The following is a 24,979-nucleotide window of genomic DNA, read 5'->3' as shown; positions in this document are numbered from 1 at the left end:
TCACTATGTGAGCCCTGAATTGAAGTTGTCCCATGACTGCGCTGAGTCTTGGGTTCAAACAGTAAACCCCTCCCTGGAATGGTTTCCACCCAAGCCTTGCCCCCTCCAGGGATATAGCAAGCAGGTCACAGCATCTGGTCTGATCCACTATCACCTTTCAACCCTGAGGCCTTCTAGAGTCTGTCCCCTGCTTTAACTTTGTCTCTGTAGATTCTGTGTTTCTTTCTCATAAGCCATGAGCCCGGGAGAATGTGCAGGTCATTCCTTCCCTTGTCTATATTGTATTGTCTCTTCAATTTCTCTGTAGCTTTGAATTTTCATTTCAAATCATTCCTGGTTACTGGAAGTCTGCTACCCTCTTTTTTTATTCCCCAAACTGTTATTTTCCAGTGTCTGGATTGCAAATCTCAGAGGAGCTGAGTTGTTGCTTATCACTGCACCATTTTCCTGGAAGTCCTTGTGGAGTTTTTGGATCTTGCTTATAGGGGATTGTTATCTGAAAATAGTGATAATTTTACTTCTTCCTTTATACATAGCCCATTTATTTCATTTTCTTGCCTGGTTGTTCTCGCTAGTACTATATTGAACAAGAGTAGTAATAGTAGATATTCTTGTCTTGTTCATCCTGTGTAGCTCTGCTTTCTTCCCTGGGTGAGGGCTCAGCTCCTTAGGCACAAGTCTACTTGTCCCCCTCCCCTTTCTTTGGTTGAGAACAGAATATATTTATTGAGAGGAAGAAAGCTTTTGTGTGTGTGTGTGTATGTGTGTGTGTGTGTGTGTGTGAGAGAGAGAGAGAGAGAGAGAGAGGGTTCCGAGTGGGTTGGCCATTGTTTCCCTTTTGATATTATTTCTCTTAAACACTTTTTAATGTCACTTGTTCCATCATCTGATTTTTCACTAATTTCATTAATCCTACATTAGTCTTCTTGGTGACATGTATTCCAGGTCCTTGAGAGGTTGTGATATGCTGCTAATTTTCACTCTGTTGTGTTCTAAGACTCTGGATATTTTCATTCAGTAAGATTGATCTTTCTGTAGAATAGAGTTCTATGAGTTTTAATATATGTGTAGCTTCTTGATGCCACCGCTACAATCTGGATAAGGAACTTGTCCATCATGTCAAAACTTTTATTGCTGCTAATCCTTTACTCCTACATCTCCCCATCACTAATACCTGTTAAATAGTGATCTCTCACCCTTTGTTATTATTTTATCTTTTGTGGAGTATCAAACAAATGAAGAGACAGCTTGTAGAATTCTGAATGGGTTTCCTTCAGTTGGCATAATGCAACATCTTAGATGAATCCCAGATCAATGCTATATTGTTTTTTGTTGCTGACTCATTTTCCCTTGTATGGCTAGCACAATCTCTTATTCACTCATTTATTGAAGAACATTTATATCACTTACCATTCTGAGTGACTGAATAGAGCCACTCCAAAAATCCATGCACTGGCTTTGTTGTGTGTGTGTGTGAAACTAAGTTTTGTTTCTCTAGGGTAGATATTCAAGAGTGGAATTTCTGGGTCTTAAAGTACATTCATGTTTTACAAGAAGCCATCATTCCATTTTTTTTCTCATCATCAGATATGAGAGAGCCAGTTCCTTGGCAGGTTTCCCAGTACTTGCTATTGTGATTTTTGCTTTTACCCATTCTATATATCTTAAGGTTTGTCATCACAGTTTTAATTTTCATATCTCTTTTTTATTATTTATTTATTTATTGGGTACCAGGGATCAAACGTGTAACCTAATGCTTGCCAGGCAGGCACTTGTGCTGCTAAGCTAAACCCCAACTTTATATATCTTATGGTTAATAATGTTGAACCCTGTTTTAAGCGTTCATATTCAAGTCCTTGCCCCGTTTTCTATTTGCATGTTTTATTTTCTTACTATTACGTTTTCCAGTAGTCTGGTTGTGGTCCTAATGGATAGCTTCTCCATTCATCATCTATTTCTGAGCCAAGAGATTTTTTTTAAAAAAGTGTAAAACAAAACAGAACAAAGCAGATCAGAAGAAAACAATGCAAATGACACAGGATTTCAAAGCAAGACAACAGGAGATCAGCAGTGGCTACAATAATGTCTCTTGTTTTCTTCAAAATAGTTGTCTATATCTTCACATACAATGAATTCATACAAAACAAAATAGTATAAAACTGATCAAAACAGAGTAATGAAGGCATTAAAGGCCTTCAAACCCAGACAATAGGAAAATCAACAATGGCTACCATAATGTCTCTTGTTCTCTTCAAGATAGCTGTCCATACCTTCATGTATGTTGAAATTAAATAATGCTAAACAAAGAATAAAAGCATTAGTGGATTTCACAGCATGACAATAGGAAATCAGCAATGGATACCATAATGTCTCTTTTTCTTCAGAGTACCTGTTCATATCATCATATATAATATAATCGATTCTTGTAAACTGTTTAGACATTTTAGGCATGCATAAGCCTCTACATGTACACCTATCCTTTCTGCATTAGACGGAAAAACAAATTACTAGAAAAACAAGAAACAAAAAAGACAAATAAATAACAGTAGCAAAGAGCCCAAAACAATGACAATATAGGCTTCCAAAACAAGGTGGTAGGAACATACTAAGGTTGTTATTTTACACTGTAAGCTTCAAAAGAGTAACTCAGATTACCAGACACTAACACACAAAATTGATCCAATCCTATGAATGTTAACTGTTTTGTTCCAAGAACTAATACAGAATTAGTAGCACAATCACCTTAACTATCTTAAGTGAATATATACAGATTTGTATATTTTTTTCTTTTCCCTTCCTTTTTTTCTCCTTTTCGCTGAGTTACTTTGAGCAGACTGAGCCAACATTTTGATCTCTCTCCCCTCTTGTCTCTCCTCTATCTCTCCTTTCCTGTGTCCCTTCCCTACCCCTTCCTTTCTTTTCTTCTCTGTTTGGGTTCGGTGATCAAACACCCAGCTTTGAGCATGCTAAGCAAGTGTTCTATCACTGAGCTACATAAGCAGACCCTAGGATTTTAAAATTTTTTAAAGAAGATAAAGCAGCCCCTAAGGTTGTTAAATTTATTTTAAAGAAGATAAAACAAATCAAAATAAACCAGTGTAAGAGATACAGGCCTAAAAACATGAAATCAACAATAGTTACCATAATGTCTTTTTGATGTCTTCAAAATAGCTTCAGATAACTTTGGACATAGTAAAAATCAAACAGAAAAGAATAGAATAGAAACAAAAATAAAACAATGCAATAAAGGACTTCAAAACAATCCATAATTGCTACCATAATATATCTTGCTATCTTTGAAATAGTTGCTCCTGCCATTGGCTTTGACATAATCAAACAAAGGAGAATAAAACTCAACCCAGCAAAACAATGGAAACGATATAGGACTTCCAAAATAAGACCATAAGATGGCGGCAACCCTCAGAAGGAGATCCCCCTAGATGCCACACTGCCTACCTATATATCCTCTGAACCCATGGTCAGACCACTGGCCCTAGACCTGCAATGTTAGTGAAACACCAAAGCACCACAGGCATCCACTTGCGTTTCACCTTCATAGCTATCATCACAACCTGTGTTTCCCTGGATAAGCTGGTTGCTTAAGGCAGCAGTGGGGGTGGGAGGGCTGTTTAATGGTACTTCTTATTTGCTAGCCTGCACACCAGAAGCAACAGGGGTCTGGCTGTTCCAGTCCGGTGGAGGTCTGTGCATGGCACTGGATCCTCGGCTGGGTTTGCTCACTGATATTTCCTTTGTTCTCTCTACCCCTGGTCCATGAATGGTGCTGACTCAGGGGAGAGGCTAGCATCTGGCTGTTCCAGTCCAGCGGAGGTCCGCGCATGGTGCTGATTCCCAGACTGGGTTTGCTAGCTGATGTGTTAGCCCATAGGTTTTAAAACTTCCTTTCATGCATTGTGATTTTCATTGAAAATTTGCTCATACTTACTGTCTAGTACCAAGCGTGTTCTCTTATAGTATCTTCTGAAAGTTTTATCTTTGTACTTTTGACACTCAGACCTCTGATATATTTTTAGTTAATTTTATATATAAATCATAATGCAAAGGTTCATATTTTTGTGTGTGAGTATACCACATTTGTTAGAAAAGTCTCCCTTCTCTTAAATTCCCATTTATATCTCTGTCAAAATTCATTTGACCAGCCAGGCACAGTAGTGCATGCCCATTATCCCTGCACTCAGGAGACTGAGGCAGGAGGTTTGCTGTGAGTTTAAAGCCAACCTGAGCTACATAGTGAGTTCAAAGCCAGCCTGAACTACATAGTGAGACCCTGTCTCAAAAAACTTGAAAAAATCATTTGATCATATTTGTATGGATCTTTTTATGGACTCTATTTTCTGATAGCAGTCTACATGTCTACTCTTTGCCCAGATAACAACACTTTTTAAATTTTTTCTTTATCAGTACATGTTTGCAGTATATGCAATTTACAATCATCTTGTGGAATGGATACATGTACATAATACAGCTTGGTTCTTAATTTTTTAATACCCTCCTTTTCTCCCCCACCTCCATCCCTCCTCCTCTAAATACCTTTCCCCATTTTGGTTCTTGCTGATATTATTAATCTGATTTCATGTTTATTACATGTAATATTTATATTAACTGAGGTTATTAGGTTCCTGTATATGACATATCTTTATTCTATTTATTTCCCCTTACCCTCCCTTTTGTCTCACCTGTTCTGTCTTGGACCCTTTCCCATTTGCAAGGGATCTATACCTTTGGCTCTTGTTATCTATCCTTTATTGTGCTCTTTGTATATACTTTGCCTTACTCAAATGAGAGATACCATATGTTATTCAAGCTTGTGTATGATTTTTTTGAGACAAGGTCTTGCAATGTAGTTCAAGCTGTCCTTGAACTCATGGCAATCCTCCTGCCTCAGCCTCCCATGTGCTGGGATTCTAGGCATATGCTGTCACTCCTGGTATGTGTATGTATGATTTACTTCACTCAATATATTTTGCAGCTGCATCCATTTTCCTACAGATATTTCACATTTATCCTGCTTTATAGCTGATAAGTGATCCATTGTGTATGAATGCCACATTTTTTTATCCAATTGTCTGTTGATGTGTATACAGGCTGCTTCCAGGATTTAGGTATTTTGAACTGGGCTGCTATAAACATCGGTATGTATATCACATAAACAATCTATTAATTATGCCTTTTTTATTTCTTTGTTGAGTATTTTATAGTGTTCATAGATAGATCCTGTATGTATTTTGTTAGTTTTGTATGTAACTATTTCACTGAGTTTGAAGCTATTAGTATTGTTTTAAAATGATGTCTTTAGCTCTTTGGGGAAGAAACCTAGAAGTGGGATAGCTGAGTCATGGAATTCCTAATTTTATTTCTTTGAGGAATTTCCATAATTATCAGCTTATGTTACTATCAACAAGCTTAGAGAGTTCCTTTTTCATTGCAGCTATGCCAGGATTTGTTATTTTTTGATTTCTTGATGATTGTCATTCTTTCTGGTATAAGATGGAATCTTAGCATTGTTTTAATTTGTATTTCTCTAGTAGTCAGGAATGTTGAAAATTTTTTCTTAAGTTTGCTGGCCATTTGCAGTTTTCCCCTGAGACATGTCTCTATTTCACTTGCTCATTTCTTGATTAGGTCTTTTACATTAGGTGGTCCTAATTTTTTGAGTTCTTCACATAATCTGGACATTAAACTTCTGTCTGAGGAATAGCTGACAAATTTTTTCCCATTCTGTAGGTTGTCTCTTCACTCTACTAATTGATTCCTTTGCTGTGCAGAAGATTTTAATGTGATTTAATCCCATTTGTTGATTCTTGCTGTTAATTTGTTGTTCAGTTGTGGTTTTGCTTATGAAATACTTTCCTACATTTATGGCTTTAAGTATTTTACCTATCTTATCTTCCAGTAGGTTCAATATTTTAATCTATTTTAGTGTTCATATTGTTGATCTATTTTATTTTATTTTGTTTACATGGTAAGAAATATGAATCCAGTTTTAATCTTCTGCAGAGAGATACCTAGTTTTCCTTGCCCCATTTGTTGAATAGGTGTCTTTCTTCCAATGTCTGCTTTTGGTCCCTTTGTCAAAGATCAAGTAGCTGAATGTGTCTGGGGAATGTTTCTGTATCATCTGTTCTGCTCAATTGATCCACATGTCTCTTTTTGTTCCAGTACCATGGTGTTTGTATTACAGTAGCTTTGTAACATAGCTTGAGATCAGGTAATGTGTTGCCTCCTGTTTTCCTCTTGTTGCCCAAGATTGCTTGTGCTATTCTGAGTCTCTTCTGGTTCCATGTGAATTTTAGGATTGTTTTCTCTCGTTTGCGAAGTATTCTGTTGGTATTTTGACTGAGACTGTATTGAATATGTATGACATTTTTAGGAGTGTGGCCATTTTCACAGTATTGATTCCAGCAACATTGCTAATTTTTGCAACTTTGTGGCAAGTTTTGAAACTGAATGATGTGAATTCTCCAATTCATTCTTATTTCAGCAGTTTGGAAGTTCCATATGAATTGTAGAATCAGCCTACATGTGTATACATTTTTCCTTCTAAGATTTTGGTTGGCATCTCTTTAATTCTGTAGGGATAATTGACCTATTTCCATATTGAGTTTCCTGATCCATAAACACAGTGTTTGTATTAATTATTCCTTTTTTATCAAGTATTTTATAGAGTTCATAGATAGATCCTGTATGTATTTTGTTAGTTTTGTATGTAACTATTTCACTGAGTTTGAAGCTATTAGTCAGTATTGTTTTAAAATGTACATTTCTCATACTTATATGGTTGTTTTACTTTTGTTTGTTTTGTATCCTATATTGTTAAACTCACCCATTAGTTCCAAGAGGTTTAGAGGAGATATGAGTTGTGATCAGCATACACAGTGAATGTTTAACTTTTTAAAAAATTGTTTTAAAAAAATTGTTACAGGCTGGGTGTGGTGGTGTACACCTGTAACCCCAGCACTCAGGAGGCTGAGGCAGGAGGATCATTGCAAATTCAAGATCAGCGTGGGCTACAAAGTGAGCTCAAGACCAGCCTGAACTGCATACTGAGACACTGTCTCAAAAAGACAAAAAAATCATTAAAGTAAAATACGCATAATCGTAAAACTCCCTCAAAGTACTCCCCCTCATTCTTATACATTTATCCCATTATTTTTATCATTTTCTGAAAGAGTTCTGGAAGTCTTTTCTTGTGTCTTTGCAAGTTATGATTTTAAAAATATATGCTGAATGCTATATTCTATCCAATGGTAAGGCAGCCTTGTAGAAAAACATTACAGTATGTCCTCATTCACCTTATTCACTGGATCTGGTACCATGTGACTTCTGGCTCTTCCCCAATGTAAAAATGACCATGAAATGTAAGCCTTCTGAATTAACTCAGGATATCAAGGTAACCATGACAATGGAACTAAAGATATAACAGAAGACTTACCAAACTGGTTCAGAAAGTGGAGAGAATGATGGGATAAGTATGTTAGAAGTAAAGGAGAGTATTTTCAGGAGGTTTAATGGCAATGTATATGTAACAATTTATTTTTAATTTAATCATGTACCATATTTGTTAATCATACCTCATACTTGGGTATTCCAGGTACACAGTCGTGAGATCTATGAGAAGAGACAGCATATTATTTCTCCTTTCTCATTTGATTGAGACTCATTGAATCTGTATAGCAGTGGTGACTATTCTGGCATTGTCCCACCATCTAGGACTTCCAGCATGAAACTGAATAGATGTGTTAAAACTGGGCGAGTCTGGAGGTTTTTATTTCAGCATTATAAAGAAAGTGTTCAATCATTGACCATTATGTAGAACATTAGTTTTACAGTTTTTCATTTATGCCCTTTAACAGGTACAGGAAGTGATCTTTTATATCTAGTGTATTAAAATTTTAATATCATTAGTGGATTTTCCATCTTGTCAAATGTTTTTTCTCATACCTTGATATGATTCTGTCATTTTTCTTCTTCATCTTAACTCACACTTTGTAGATTACATTGACTAATTTTTAATTAGTAAAAGAACCACCTTTGCATTCCTACTATAAAATCCACTTGATCATGGATTATGATTCTTTTCATATATGCTTGTTTTCTGTTGAAGAATTTTGTGCATTTGCTAAGGCAAATATCAGCCTGTTGTTTCCAGGTGTCAGTGCAATGCTGGCCTCATCACATATTTGGGAGTGCACCTTCTGCTGCGTTTTCTAGAAGAAATTGTCTAAAATTGATGTCTTCATTTCAGGTTTGGTAGAATTCGCCAGTAAAATTCTCTGGGCCTAGAGATCATTTTGCAAACATTTTAAATTTTACAAATTTAATTTCTATTTAAAGATGTAGGGCTATGCACAAAATTTCATTTCTGGTCAATTTTGGTAGTTTATGATTTCTCAGTAATTGGTCCATATGATACAAACTATAATTTATGTGTACCCTGTTTCAGTATACCTATGTTGTCCCTTTGTTGTTTTCTGAGTTTGTAGTGAAATCTCTCTTTTTGCTCCTGCTATTGGTAACTTGTTTATTTCTTCTCTTTTTTCCTGAAACAAGGTTATCAATTAAATTTATTATTTTAAAGAAGCACTATTTGGTTTCATTCAGTTTCTTACTCTTCTGGTTTTTGTTTGCTAGCTCTTCATTTTGTCTCTTACCTTTTAATAGGAAAATTCTTATTTATATACGTTGAAAATTTTGAGATGATTCTCATATACAGGAATACCCTTTGGACTAAATGTAAAGCCAACAATCAGAAAACAAAAATTAAAAAATACATAACTAGTACAAATACTTCCAACTTAATAAAAGTCTACTTCATGAAAGTATATAAATGCTTATCAGAAAACCATGGGTTAGTCACCCATTATTCATCCTTGACAATTCGTCTTGGGAATGACTCAGAAAAACTCACTCAGCAAGGGCTGGATATGGTGGCATATGTCTGTAATCCCAGCACTCAGGAGGTGGAGGCAGGAGGATCAAGAATTTGGTCCTAGGTTGGGCCTAATATTATTAGGGACGCTGTCTCATAACTTATAAATAAATAAAGAGCTGGGGATGTAACTCGGCGATAGAGCCCCCAAGACTGCTACCTATGAGAAAAAAAGGCAAGGAATTAATATTGTCCATGACATTTCATCACTGATAATCCCACCTGGTTGCAATGATAGGCGGTATTTCTACGACCTTTGTGATGTTCCATCAGCTCTCTGGAAGTAGCCCATGAGGTAGATCATGTGTTCAGTTGCATTTTATACCTAGGAAGTGGAAGTACAGAAAGATATAATAAGATGAATGGTCATGGGTTTTCCTTCTTCTCTTTTCACCCTTGGTTGCAGTCTGGCATCTTCTGGCCATGCATTTTCCTACCTCCAGACTAGTTATCTGAAAACCACCAGCTTCACCTTCCCATCTAGGCTCCAGGGCCTCGCAGAGCTTCTGGCTCAGGCAAGACCTCCATGGATCCACTCCAGAAATGGAATCCAGGGTTGATTTCTGGATCTTCCAAGATGGCCACTGCAGAGACATCCCAGGAGGGCACGACCGCCTCTCAGTCTTCCTCCACAGGACAGCTAATGATAGACCTCAGTAGTCTGAGCATCAGTCCTGGCTCCAACCTTTCTGCACCTCTGAGACAGGGACTTTTCCAGCCACAGTACAAGGAAGAGAAGACTCTGCCGGAGCAGCACTGGGAAAGGCTGGGGTTCCCTCAGAGGAAGAAAGCATTCCTGGGACACCTGGGACGCAGGCACCGTGATCACATGGCACCTTACCCAGTCGAAAGGGAAACCAGGCTCTCTTTCCCAGGCAGTAGAGCTCAGAATCAATTCAGGTGTCAGTGTCGATACTGCCAGGCCCACACGCCAAGTAGTTCTGGGGTCACTGGGGAGAAGAATGGGACCCTCAATCCCTCCTCCTGGGAAACCCTCGTGCAGGGTCTCAGTGGCTTGACCCTTAGCCTGGGCACCACCCAGCCTGGCCTTCAGCCAGATGGGGTGCAGCAGCAGAAGCCAGAGGAAAAGCACCAACTGGAGAGGCAGCAGGAAAGCATGTTCCAGAGGCTGCTCAAGCAGTGGTTGGAAGAGAACTGAGATGCTCATTCTCCAGGGACAAAGCCTCTTAGGGATTCAGACCGCACCATGTTGCAAGCTTTTGGGGGTTGGGACTCTTCGGATACCAAGCAGTCGCTCTCAGAAAAGGAGTCCCAAGACCTGTGTCTTCATCTTTCCTGCCTGTCAGTTGTGGAACGCTGAGAGGCATTTGGGGGCAGAGGAGACTGCACACCAGTGTTCCCCACGTCCTTTCATCTGGTTCCCATGCTGCATGTTGTCAGTTTCCCAGCCTGGATCTCCATCTTTGCTCCTTAACTTGTCAGGAAGATGTAAGATGTCTGTGTAGTGTGAATGCCTCATCGATGTCCGTGTGCTTTTGTACCATTTTACTGATCGCCACCCAGGAACAGAGCTGGGTCTGCTTGAAATGGCAGTGCTTGATTCTGAGATCCAGGTGCAAACATCTGCTGCCAAACAAAGTGTGGGAAAGGGATGTGGAATTAGAATTTGATGCTTCAGCATTGTGCTGTGAGTGTAAAGTATTATGACTGTGATAAGCTGACTGTATGTGTTTCCCTGCTCCTTAGCAATCGGGCAATATTCTCCTGTGCAAGACTTTGCCTAGGCACCTCATCGCTAATACCAAATAAACATACATATGAAAGGAAAGTAACACTAGAATGTAGGTTTGTCTATCAATAATGGTTTCTCTTTGAATCTCAGATCACTACCTTGAAATCCCCAACCAGCAGACCAGAGTATATCCAGAGGAGCTCTGCACCATGGAGATTCAGAAGAGGGCAAAGGGGCAGGCACAGAACAGTCCAGCCACTATTTGAGGTGCCACAGTGGAACCAGCATTTACACCAGCCAGGCAGTGAGGTTGGAAGAAAATCCTCTGGTACATAAGGGTGCAAAAGAGGCCACTGTCCCAGAAGGAGCCTCCGAATATTGGCACTGGTTCCCTGGATGAGGTTTCCAAGAGCCTTCCCTTGTTGCCTGGTATACTTGGTTAGTGAATGTGAGCTGAAGTTTTGTGCCTGTTTCCTGAGAACCATAGTAGTATTGGATTATTTCAAAATCCTACTGGAATTTAGATGTGTCCTTTAATTTCAAGAAGACAATGATTAAATTTACCTTCTTTTCCCCATCTTTTGTCCTGTGATGTGCACTGACCCAGTCAGAAACCTGAGGTTCTTCTGAGACAAAAACAAATTCTGCATTATGTCACTCTCTTTTTAGGGAGGCTCCAGAACTGCTATAAAATTCTATGTCTTCTGGTAGAAGTGACTTGAGAGCAGGTAAGTTTCTTAGATTAGATCTTGAGATCTCATCAAAGAGCATGAGAGTTAAGATGACTCTGCCAGGGATATCTGTCAGGTCCTGGGAACCAGGTGTATAAAGAGCAGCTTTTGTTTCTTTACACTCAGAGGCCTAAAATCAGAACAGTGATTTAGAAGTGTATAGAAGGATACCATAGCAGTGCACTTTGGGGATGTTTACTCAGTGTTAGACTCTCTTCTCTGAGTCTCTGTAGTTTCACTCATTTCACCCTCTCCCACAGACCCATCATTTAGCAACAGTGCCAGTACCTCATTAGGTCACACAAGCAGCAAAACTCTGAAGTACAGTATGAGCCGAGGCAGGCTGCATTTTAGCTGGCATCTCTGTTTACTTTCTATAAGAACTGGGGTGATATACAGAGACCTAGTGACCTTAGTGGATATTTCATTCCTTAAAGGACCAAGTCTGCTGAGATGCAGTGTTGAACCCTCACCACTATCAAATAGGGCAGGGGTAATTATTCCCATATTGCTGGAAGTTCACAGAGGTTATCAAGTATTGGCTAAAGACACAAGCCTTTGTCTGACTTTCCACACACACAATCACATGTTCTAGGCCAGCCACAAAAGTTCCATAGTAACAATAGCAGCGAAGTGTTGACCCAGTCAACAGGCTTTACTTTTTTCACTTGGCCTCCCCCAATTCTCTGAAATGCTAACTACTATGGTAGGGAAATGAGGAATTGCAGTGCTTTCCCTTGCCCTCTGATATTGAGCTTCTATGGGAGGGGAAAAATTGGACACTTTCTTAGTGTGTTTCCTCCTGCTATGTATGTCAGAACAGTACACAATGGGCAATTTACAAGTAAAATAAGTTTACTTCTACAGTCTCTGAGGCAAGGAAGGCCAAGATGAAGATGCTGTCATGTGGTACCATTTGAGGATCTTCTTACTATGTCCTCACATGGTGGGAGGGCAAAGGACAAAGAGGGATGAATAGATTTGACAAAATCCAAGACCCACTCATGACAAAAAGTCTCAGCAAACTGGAGGATGAAGGGAGTGTCCTTAACCTGTTAAGAGCATCTATAGCTTTAAGCTTACAGCTGACTTGGTGTTATCACACAGTAAAATAAGGAACGTTTTTCCTGTGAGAGCATAAACAAAGCAGGATGTCTATCCTACTGTGCACAAAGATTCTGGAAATATGGAGAATTTAGATAGGAAAATACATGTCTACTCACAGACAAACTAAGGGTTTTCTCTCCAAAATTCATGTAGAAAGTTAATTCTCATTTTGAGATCATAAGATGTAGGAGTAGAGGGACCTTCAGGAGGTGATTAGTGCTGTGCTCTCCTTAATGGTTTAGTCTATTCATTCTCTAATACATGAATGGATTAATAAATCAGTGGGTTAATATGGAGAGTTGTACTCCTATGAAATTCAGTTTAAGCTGGGCATGGTGGCGCTCACGTGTAATCCCAGCACTTGGGAGGCTGAGGCAGGAGGATCATTTCAAGTTCAAGACCTACTTGGGTTACAAAGTGAGCTCAAAATCAGCCTGAACTGTATAACAAACCATGTCTCAAAAAAAGACACAAACAAAGTAAAAAAAATAGAAAAACAGTTTTGTCAGGGTTCATCACGCTCAGCTCCTTGTCTCCCTTCTGTTTGAGACCTTCATCCACACGAAGACTCTGTCAGCAAGATGATCATCACCACATGTAACCCTCATGTCAGAACCATGAACCAAAATAAACTTCCCATATGTTTACCATATGTCTTACCCACTATAGGGCATTGTGTTTTGAGTAATAGAAAACAGACTAAGACAACATGATGTTCTGATATTTGTAGGCACATCATTCATGAGCCTTCAAGTGAGAACTATTACATGTTTACAGACTGGTGAAGGAATAAAGGAAAGATCGTGTATCTACATAATAGAACATTACTGAACCTTGTGGAGGGACAAGATATTCATACATAAACCTTGAAAAATTTTGCTAAGTGGCAAAAACCACACAAAAAGGACCACTTACTGTGTGAGTGGATCTATAAGAAAGGCTTTGAAACGGCAATTCCACACTGACAGGAGTGAGATAGAGATTGACTGTTATATAGGAAAAAAGGATCTATCTAAGATGATAGAAGAGTTCTAAAACAGAATTGGAGTACATAACTATGTAAAAATGCTGAAAGTCCCTGCATTTGTACCTTTTTATTAGTACATAGTACACTGTAATGTTTGCAGTACATAAAGATTACATTTATGTGGGAAGTTGGTACATATACCTAATACATCTTCATTCTTTTCTCATCCCCTAGCCCTCTTATCCCTCACTGCTCCTTCCAACTCTTAGTCTCCTTCCCATTTTCAAAAGCTCCATTTCCATTTTTGTCTTTTTTTTTTTTTTTTTTTTTTTTTTGTACTTGGGATCAAACTCATGACCTCACGCTTGCCAGACAGGCACTTATGCCACTGAGCTAAATCCCCAACCCCCTATTTTCCTCTTTTAATTCTTTCTTTCCATCTTCTTCCCCTCCTTCTCCTCCTTCCTCCATCTCTTATTCCCTTTCCTATCTGAAAAAGATCTCCCTGCTTCCTATTATCTCTTTTACTTTGCTCTTTATAATTCAGGCTTCTCATAAAACAGAAACTGCAGTTGAGCTTCTGCATCAAGTTTATCTTTATGGCAGAATAGTACTTCATTGTGTATAAAACCACATTTCTTTTATCCATTCATGTGTTGATGGGCATATAGGCCATTTTTAAGATTTAGCTATTATAAATTATGCTGATTTGTATCTTTTGTTGCATGAAATTCATGGTATGTCAAATGTACTACAGTAAATGTATATTTAAAATGTAATGATGCACATGTGAACTTTAGTCATGGAGGAAAAGGTATGCAGTAAATCCTTTACGATAGTACGGGATCTCCTGCTCTCTTTCCATGCTTTGTGTCTTGCCTACATTTCCCATCTCCATATATACTCAATGCTATAGCCAAACAGAGCACTGTGCACATCTGGGCAGAAAGTGTGCTAATAAGGTATGCACATTTCCATGTGTTGTGTGTGTGCGCACATGTGTGTGTGTATACAATCACAAGTAGCTACTCTTTGGTTGAACATACCTATTGGCTAGCAGTTCCCCATCTGTAGGGGGAAATCCATCTTACTTCCTAAATTCCATTTTAAAATTATGATTTTCAGCAAGCTCCACATTGGTCTCTCAGATAAACAACCTCAGCACTTGACTTGAACCCATTCCTAGGAAGGTATCAGAGTGGTGAGGGCTTTGATCTCACCCCAGGGACACTTTTCTGAGCAAAAGACCCTTGAGAATGAACAGCAGCAAAGTTTCCAAGACAACACCTGTCAGATGCTTTCCCACCTGTGTGTCTCTTTTCCCTCCAACCTTGGCCTGTCAGGTAGGAAAGGGAAGATTCCCAATTTTGTTTTCATAATTGAATTTTGAGTGTTCAGTGAGCACATTTAACAGATCCTTGGCCTTGAAGGTTATAAAGAATTCCTGTGGTAAAGGAAATATGAAAAGTTACAGAACTTTGGAAGACAGTGCTTCTCTAAGCCAGGCCATTGTCAGTCTTAAGTGCCGCAGGCTACCAGAGGAGGGTACTATGGGCCTCTAATCCATCACTGCCTGGAGACTGACTGCAGAGTATCACAAGTATTGTGGGCTGCCATGGATGGCTGTGGTGGCAAAGCCAGATGAGGACATCACTCTTGTATTGTTGCTCTCTTGCTTGTCCACTAACCTGAGAGCCTCCAGCCCCCGAATGTGACACAAGTGCTGTGGCACAGGCAGGCTGGTGGTTTAAAGGCTCAGCTAGTCTGTGGTGGAGCTTGTGTTGCAACAGGCAGGAAGCAGGGTGGGCTTGGCCTCTGATTTGCTGCCCAGCCACTACCTGCAGCACTGTGCACGCATCAACTCCTTGGCACCCCATGAACCGCCATGGCACCAAATCTATTGCTGGTTTTACTTTGGGTGTCTATAAAATGGAGGTCACAGAAAAATACTCCTCTAATGGGGAAGGGTCTTTTTTTGCCTTCCACAACTCCTTCCTCATCTTATTGAGGGGGCTGTTACTCCATTGTTGCTTTTCTGCTTGGGTCTTAGTTTTAAAACATTGCTCTGAGCCAAATCATCTGCGGTCATCTCAACAAGTATACCATCAAGATTCTCCCTAGTCCAAGTCCACACACAAAAAAGTAAATACAGGAATCAATAAAATAACAGGCACTTTTATTTACAATTATGGCCCTACTGAGCCTGCCTGTTTTTGTCCCATGTTTTATACTTGATGAAATCAATATAGATGATACCAATACACCTCTCTCCCCAATGTGTCTCTTGAGCCTCTTTTGCTCTCATAAGCCTGCTTTATTTGTGTGTCCACTCAGCAGTGACCTCTCACTTGCTCCATAATAAGTTCCTGTGTACCCCAGATCCCTGTTCAAAAGCCAAAATGCCATGTCCAGTGCAGCTCTCAAACTTCCCAGGCATCAAACAGAGGAGGATGAAGAAATGAAGACAAGAGTCAGAAAACAAAAAGCTGAGGTCAAGTGGAGCCCTGTCTCCTGATGGAAGAAAAAAGCTTCTCAAGACTTCAGCATGTTTATACACTTGGCAGGTTGATGTTATGTGGTCTGCCTAACAGCTTGTTTGCTTGGATTGCCTTGGGCTCTCCATATTCTGGAGGCTGGTCTTGCTTTAGCCCCACATGTGCAATTGGCCATCAGATTCAGCTGCTCCCTACAGAATATAATTCAGTGTGAATACCTTGGTTCAATCCCTGATATGAACAAACAAACAAAAGCCTTGTACAGATTTCTCCACAAGACACAGCATAGTAGTTCTTTGGAAATGGAAGATGGGACTTCCAGGAAGATGGCAGAATGGTAAAGAGCAACAAATTCAGCCTCTCCAAGATTCAGATTGCAAACACTGGAAAATAACTTGGGGAAGGAAAAGAGGGGAAAGATGGATCCCTGGGACCCAGGAAGCACCCTGAAGGGAAAATTGGAGCCTACAGAGAAAATGAAAAAAACAGACTATAATGAAGAAATAGCAGTGAAATTGGATGACTCCAGAGGCCTCCAGGGGAACATGGACCAGTGCAATTGAGCAGTGGATGCTGTACACTACAACAGTTGATTGTCTGGGGGACATGTACAGTACTACAGTCTGGTACCAAAGAACCGGACACTAGTCGAAACAGGCTGCAACCTTTCCTCCCTAATAAACAGAAGAGGCAGGATCATGGGATAGACTCAAAAGCCAAAACCCAGCTCCTCCTAGAAGACATTTCTGAAAAGTAGTCATTTCCTAAAGAGTTCTTCATACTTATATTACCCACCATAATCAATTTGTAAGCATCGGTGCAGAAAACAAACAACAACAACATAAAAGAAAACACAGAAGCAAGATGCCACCTCAGTCCTTGAGCTTACCCAAGGGTGTTGAGGTGGAAATAATCAGAAGCCACTGAGCTGAACTTTTTAAAATGGTAACATTAGTAACAAAATAGATGAATGACTCTAGAAGAAAGAAACAGATAATTAAAGAGGTTAAAGAAACACAGATAATTAAAGAGATGATGACCATAATGATGAAGATGGTTAGCGAATCTAGAGTAATACATACAAAAAATAGAAGCATTTAGGAAAGTGATGGAAATCATGAATGCCCAACATAGGTAAGAAAGAACAAGATTCTGTAACACATTCCAATAGATATCTAGGAAATTAAAAATTCTATTGAAGGTGTAAGCAGCAGAATCAACCATTGTACTATGTATGGTACACTATGAGACCTAGAAGTATACTATGAGACCTAGAAGACAGGGTTGCATTTAGTGATTGTCAAATAAAAGACTTAAAAATAGCAAGGGACCACAAAAACTCAATCCAACAACTGCTAGATGATGCAAAGAAGGATGATAGAAGGTTAATGGAAATAAGTAGAAAAAAATCAGAAAATAGCACAAAGGACATAAAAAACCTGTTGACAGAAGTAATAGAAAACTTCACAAGTATGAAAAAATTTGATACACAGATAAGTGAGGTGTATTAAAACTCTAGCCATCATCAACAAAAAATACACCAAGGCATATAATAGTGAAGATTTCAGATATTCAATACAAGAACAGAGTATAAAAGCTGTTAGGGGCTAGGAATTTAGCTCAGCGGCATAAGCGCCTGCCTTGCAAGCAGGCAGTCGTGAGTTCGATCCCTGGTACTGATAAAAATGAAAAAGACCCAAAAAAAAAAAAAAAAAGCTGTTAGAGAAAAGAAACAAATCACCTATGAAGGAAAACACATCAGAATCACAGCCTTTATATTTACCATGTCTGGGTAGACCCATTCTCTGGATCTAGCTCTGCCAGTTCTGCTGCACTCTCCAGCCCTTCCCTCTCCCCCGACTCCCTCAGCCTCTCCTGGAAATCTCACATATACAATGGATTTTTTTCAAATTTTTAAAATTTTATTTAAAAAGTGATAAAACCAAGGAAAGTAAAATGAAGAAAACCAACAAAAAATAAACCAGTATAAGTGATACAGGACTTCAAAACCTTATGAAACCAACAATAGTTACCATGTCTTTTGTTGTCTTAAAAATGGCTGCAGGTACTTTTGGACATAGTAAAAATCGAACAAGTCAGAGTAGAATGGAAACAATAGAGCTAACAGTGAATGCAATAAAGGACTTCAAAACAGGCTACTGGTAAATAAAAAATGGCAACCATAATATGTCTTATCTTTCAAATAGCTGCTCATGCCATGAAATTTAACATAAAAGAGTTATTCCAACCCAACAAAACAATGAAAATGATATGGTATCCCTATTGGAATCGCTTCCTGGGAAAGGTGCAGACTCATGGAAAGAGGCTTAGGTGTGGCTGTCTCCCTCACACAGCAGCCTGTGCTTGGCACTCCTTTCCAGGCAGGTACAATGGATTTTAAGAAGGTACCATGAACTCCCTTGTCCTAAAAATCACTTGAAAAAGATCTGAACTAGTGCAACCATTATGGAAATGAGTATGGTGATTCCTCAACTAAAACAAGAAATTCCATTTAACTCAGTTATTCCTCTCCTAGGTATCTTCCCTAAAGAGTTAAAGAGCTGAGGAGAAGAGAAGGTATTGGTTATGTGCTCAGCAGGAGGATTTTTGAAGAAGCTGCTTACCTCTACAAGAAAAAGTCTTTTAAAGTTACATTTTGCAATGTCTGAAATTCTGAAAGTTAGTGTAACATTTTGTCCAGTGTTCAAAAGCTGGTTGCTTTTGCTTAATGTAATGAGGTATAGAAGGAATAAAGAAAAATACTGTGGTTTACATTAAAACTACATGTGTGGAACAAGACTCATAAATTCCAGTTTTCCCCAACTCTAGATGATACTTCTGAAACTGCTTTAGGCATGTCTCCCGTACCTTGTTACATATTTCTTATCATAAAGAGGAATCACTTTAAACAGTACCATACACAAATAATTTGAGTTAACTTATGCTAAGAACTGTTGTCGGAAAGACAACGATTTGGATATGCAGTTTTATACTAATTTTTACTTCTCACAAAGTCTCATAGATGACTGTCCTTGGGCTAGGGCTTAAGAGAACTTCCCTTCCAGTCCTAACTCTACCAGGCTTTCCTGTTTTACTGAGTCCCTTTATTGTGTAAGTCAACTGTTTTCTGTATTTTAAGGGGAGGAAGCATGAAGGGCAGAGCACCCAGGGAAGGGATTATTCTGTTGTTTCCCTTATGCACTGTAGTGCCCCTCACAAACCCAGATAGGTTCTTTCACATAGGCAAACAGTTTGAAAATAAATTGGTGGGGGCTGAGGATTTAGCTCAGCGGCATAAGCGCCTGCCTTGCAAGCAGGCAGTCGTGAGTTCGATCCCCAGTACCGATAAAAAGGAAAAAGACAAAAAAAGAAAATAAATTGGTGTACACGACATGTAAACTTTCCTTTGTGCTCCATATTCCACAAAGGAAAGGAAGATCAGAGAGAAACTACTAAATAGTAAACATCGAGGGCTGGGGATATAGCTGAGCAGCATAAGCGCCTGCCTAGCAAGCATGAGGCCATGAGTTTGATCCTCAATACTGGGGAAAAAATAAATGTATTCTACTGAAAAATAATCTCTAAAGTTAGGTACCTAACACTGTAAAGCAATTATGCTGGTCCCTGACTTAAGGGATGATTTGAAGAAAAACATTCATCTTTCTTCAGGCTAATATATTTCCATTGCCTTACTAAGTAGACTAGCCCATACCCTAACTAAATAGCATATATGTGCATAGATTACAGCATCATTGACATCAGCATATCCAGACATGATAGAAATTTGACTTTTTTTTTGGTTACTGAGCTTTCATAATATATCTTTTCCATTTAAAATATGTAGGGCCTGGCATGGTGACACATGCCTGTAATGACAGCACCCTGGGAAGCTGAGTAAGACAAAGCCAAGATGCAGGAAAACCTGGGCAATTTTCTTTATTGGGAGGTTGGAGGAGTACTGGGAATCAAACTCAGGACCTCGTGCTTGCCAGGCAGGCATTGTGCCACTGAGCTAAATCCCTAGCCTCAAGCCTGGGCAATTACTGAGACCCTGTTGCAAAAAATTAAAAGGACTTGAACTATAGGTCAGTGTGAAGGTGTTAAATTCAATCCTTGGTAATGAAAGGTTCCTGCCCTAGTATAAATTACTGTACAATTATGACGGTTGTCTAACATGGCAGAAGGCCAAAGTAATAACGCCTACCACTTCCTCCTTCTCCAGCCCTAACTGCCACTCCCCTTCCTATTTATGCGCGAAGAGAATTCCAATCAGTTTCTCACACGTCATCAATGCCCACCCCATGTGCCACTTCTTATCAGAGGTCATATAACCCTCTGCCTCTCTGTATCCCGTCAAAGGAGACAGCCCAAGCACCATGGGTTGTGTGCTCCTTCCCATGTCCTTAACTCAATAAACCTGTTCATTGTGTACTTTTTGCTTCTCTATTGTGCCAGAATACTCGAACAAGTACCAAAGAAAAATAGGGAAAATAAAATCTCACAAAATACCTCCATAAGACACAGCACCGTAATTTTTTGAAAATGAAAGATGGCTCAGATTTGTGTCCCTTGATGTGGACAAATAACCAGCTCTTAGGCACGCTAAATGTATCATGTTTCCCTTTTTGATTCTTTATGAATTTATTACCAGACTAATGCATTTGCTTAGCTAAAAGGCCAAATACTGCTGGGAAATTCATGATGAAAAATAAATAATGCCTCTTTTGTGCACACCTAGGGAAATGCATTGCGTATAATTTTGTCTTTTTGGCTATTTCATCTGGATTAATCTCTGTGTTTCTAAATGATGGGATTATATTATGGGGTCCTGGCATATCTAAGAAATTATATGTTGATTTCTTATATCAGTTGAGGATTTCAGCCATTCTGATACAATACAAGATCAAGATATTCTGCAAAGATTTCATGTTTGGGGCCCAAAAAAACAGGATGTTGAGCCCTGCTTAGGATGTCTTCAGAGAGTCCCTTATAAGAAACAAGGCCATCTCAGGAGAATTTTCTCTGTTGTCTGTTACAACTTAAGGAAGGTTTTGCTTTTTCCATTTCCCATGATGTAGTTGCTAATATTATTAACATTTTTTAAAAATCAGTTTTGAGGGGGTCGAAATATACCTCAGCAGCACAAGTGCCTGCCTGGCAAGTGCAAGGTGCTGAGTTCAATTCCTGGTACCACAATAATAATTAAAATAAGACGGTAGGTAAACAACATATTTGGGAGCTGAGGATATAGCTCAGTGGTATGGGCATCTGCCTGGAAAGCGCAAGGTCTTGGGTTCAATCATCAGTACCCCCCAAAAAATATTAGTTTTGGGGATTAGGAATATAGCTCAGTGCAAGTATTTTTAGTGGCACACGTGCTGATGTGGGTTAAGGTCCCAGCCCTCAAAAAAAAAAAAAAAAAAAGAAAGAAAGAAAAAAACACTATTCTGGTATCAGCCAAGTGAGCTCATTTACTGAAGGTCCTTCAGCTGTGATGATGTCTGTTGAGTCTTCTGGGAGCCCTGTGTGCCAGGAAGGAGGCCAGAGGCCAGGGCTAAGAGAAAGAGAGTGAAGGTGCAAAGTGAGAGGCTTGTTCAAAACCAGGGTGGGTGGGAGCAAGACCAGAGAAACCCCATGGCACTGGCAAGAGGTTCACGACCCGCGGTGGGGCAGCAGGCACTAGAAACCACTGGTCCTGTTGCTGAGTAACAGCACTGTCAAGGAAAACCCCAGGATACAAAGGGAAAGAGAAACTTAGCTACCTCAGAGATCCCATGTTGTTATCCAGAACCGAATCCTGGGAGTGGCTAAGCTGAGTTCCAGCTGCTGTTGCTATGGTTCCCATGGCTGGAGGAAGGAGGCTTCCTTACAGAGCGGAGCCTTAAACTGGAGCCACTCTGTGCTTTTAGTGCAGTCAGGGGTTCTTCTCTTTGTTCCACCGAGCTTCCCTAGTCTTTGACTCAAGGTCTTTGGCAAAAAGGATTGGAAGATAGGTTTTTTAAATCATTAGGGTGTCTTTATGTTACTCTGGACTCTAGAAGGCAGTGTAACTGCGTTTAGTAACACTTTCCTCCTTAGCTTCCGCCCCTTTGTATCTGAAAAAAAAAAGTGTAGAGTCTTTTTTTTTTTTTTTCTACTAAAGCAGCCTTCCTTCTCTAATTTCAAACTATAGGACTATGGATGCCTGGGATTCCCCCCTTGCCTTCAAATCAAGTTCTTCCCTAAACCTCACACCTGTAGAAAGACAGGCCCTTTACTTTTCAGAGTGTCTTTTCTCCTGTGAGGCTGTCTTGGCATCCTCAGCAACTTATATTTCTGCTTTTATGCAAGATCTTGTCATTTATTTCTCATTTGTCCTACGGCTTATGAACCTTTATCAGTATTTCTTTTGTTATAAATCTCATCGAATCTGAGGAAAATCACAGCAGATCATTTCAAAAGCTGGGGAGTTTGAGGACCCTTGAGGACAGGACCCTGTTGCCGGCCACATGGGCATAAAGGATTACACTTCAATGACTTAGCACAGACAACCTCACATGCACTGCATAGTCACAACAGTACACAAGAATGTACAGCTTGGTAGCAGCCAATATATATGGGCAAAACAATCAAGGCCCTTGCTTGCTGTTTTGGTGATGACAGTTCTCAGTGCTTTCTTTCCCTGGGAACCTCACCCCTGCAAATAACTTTCAGTCCCCCCACCCCAAATCTCACTCTGGAAACTTTATCTGGAGATGATAAAACAGAATTTCATAACAAAATAGTGAGAGAATAACAATAGTAATACATTACATATTGTCAACTTCAAAGTAGTTACTAAGAGGACATGAGGTAGGCATACGACGTTCTCCAAACAATATTAGCACAAAACTTCCTTTTCAATGAACTAAGAGACAATAATAGTACACCTACATTGTATTTTCTCCCTTTTTCATTCCATCCATTCCTTCCCCCCCCCTTTCCTGTTTCCTTTTAAAAAGTTACTTTGCATTTCGCAATAGCTATTGTACATTCTAGATCTTATTTACTCATACTATTTCTCACACCTGGGAAACAATATGATGTTTACACCTGGGAGTCTGATTTGTTTCACTTATGAATGTGGTCTCAATTTGTATCCATTTACCTATAAAAGTCTCAAGTTTATTCTTTTTGGCTGAGTCACAGTCCATTGTATAAAAAATACGACTTTTTTTTATCCATTTCTTGGTTGATGGGCATTTGGGTTTTTTCCAAGATTTAGCTATTACTAATTGTGCTTCGATAAATATCGGTACACTTATATTGTTGTGGTATACTGTTTCCAATTCTTCTGGGAAGATTCTCAGAAAGGAATACCTAGGTTACCTGGAAACTCTAATCTTAGCATTTTAAGGAATCTCCACACCAATTTCCTAAGTGGTTGCACCAGTAAACACTGCCACTATGACTGGAAAAGTGTTTTTTAATTCTTTAAAAGTTCTAGATAGAAGTTCTTTGTCTGAGGAACAGTTGGCTAAGATATGTTCCCAATTCAGTGGGTTTTCTTTTCACTCTGTTGGAGATTTCCTTTTACATCAAAAACTTTTTAATAAGATGAAATCCCAATATTGTTGATTCTGGGAAGTGTTTCCCATACATTTCGATTTTTGTTCATGAACTCCCTGACTACTCCTACATTGTCAAGATTTTTAGCTAATTTGTCTTCCAGCAGATTTAGTGTTTCTGTTTTAATATTTAGATTTTGATCCACTTTGACATTAGTTTAGTGTATGGTGATACACTTGGGTCTAGTTTTAATTTTTGACATATGGAAAGTCAATTTTTCCAGCACCACTTATTAAAGAGGCTATTTTTCTTCCATTGTACATGTCTGCCCCTTTCTCAAAGATGAGTAGCTGAATATGTTTGTACTTGTGGCTGTGTCTTCTAATCTACTCCATTGACCCTCAGGTCTGTTTTTATTCCAATACTGTGCTGACTTTATCACAGTAGCCTTGTAATGTAGTTTCAAGTTGGGCATTGTGATGCCTCCTGCCTTAGAATTCTTGCCCAGAATTGCCTTTGCTATTCTAGGTCTCTTCTGGTTCCAGAGGAATTTAGGGACAATTTCTCTATTTCTTTTTTTTTCTTAATTTTATTTAAAAAGAAAAAGAGAAAAAACAAAACAAAACAAAGCAGTGTAAGGGTACAAGTAATACAGAACTACAAAAAAAAAAGTAAGAAATCACCTGTTAATAGATTACATATTATCATCTTAGAGATAGTTACGCAAGTAACAGTATCAAAGCATACAAAGTGAACATTCAAACAGAGAGACTGCAACAGTTGTGTTCATGATCCAACCAAAAACATTAATATGGTCAGCTATTTAACACCCCTAAATACACTTGCAGTTGTATCCTTTAGAGCACTTTTTCCCTCTCTTTTTTACAACGCAATTTACACATTATGGGTTTTATTACTCCTTAGTTCTTATTACTTTTTTTGGAAGAGAATAAAGTCAAATATGGCAAAACAAAGGTGTCAGTCAAAACCAAGGATAGACATAGTACATGATGTAAAAACAGAATACAAGGTTATCAACAATGGTTACCATAATGCCTCTTGTTTCCTTAAAAAGAATTGTCTATCTCATTAGGTATTATAAAGTAGAACAAAACAGTAGAGAACAAGACCAATAAAACTTAAACATTGTAAACATTACAGGACTACCAAAGGAGATAATAGTCAAACCACAATGGGCATCTTAGTGAATCTTATTGCCTTCAAAGTAGTTGCCTATACCATCAAACTTGATACTGTCATACAGAATGAAACAGAGTCTAATCAGTCAAAACAAGATAGTGGGAGTATTACAGAACTTCAAAACAAGTTAATAGGAAATCAAAAAAAGTTACTATAATATATCCTGCTAATTTTTTTAAATTTTTCCCCTTAATTAAAAAAAACCATAAAAAATACCTAAATAATTTTTTAATGAATAAGGGAGAGATTGAGATAAAAGAGGACATAAAAACATAACAATACAGGTCAAAGCATGACTGTTTCAGCAAC

The 24,979-nt window shown here is 38.9% G+C and overlaps 1 protein-coding gene across 11 annotated transcripts in view; it reads left to right on the top strand.

Annotated features, from left to right (window-relative positions):
- Positions 1-24,979, top strand: part of Fam156a (family with sequence similarity 156 member A) — an 88,227-nt gene that overhangs the window by 29,406 nt on the left and 33,842 nt on the right. For 7 of the 11 annotated variants that reach the window (XM_063245884.1, XM_005000152.4, XM_005000151.4 and 4 more), the window contains one exon: positions 9,357-10,739. The exons of 3 other annotated variants lie outside the window; for them this stretch is intronic. In XM_063245884.1, the coding sequence (XP_063101954.1) occupies positions 9,477-10,109 (633 nt within the window). In that variant the 5' untranslated portion in view covers positions 9,357-9,476 and the 3' untranslated portion in view covers positions 10,110-10,739. Of the gene's footprint in view, positions 1-9,356; positions 10,740-24,979 lie in introns of those variants that run through there. One more of the 11 variants, XM_063245888.1, reaches the window with a different exon arrangement.

The sequence above is a fragment of the Cavia porcellus genome, unplaced genomic scaffold (assembly GCF_034190915.1).
Source record: "Cavia porcellus strain 051 isolate PalLab524CR breed Dunkin Hartley unplaced genomic scaffold, mCavPor4.1 scaffold_3, whole genome shotgun sequence".
Lineage (NCBI taxonomy): Eukaryota > Metazoa > Chordata > Mammalia > Rodentia > Caviidae > Cavia > Cavia porcellus.
This window is presented reverse-complemented; position numbering and strand designations above follow the sequence as displayed.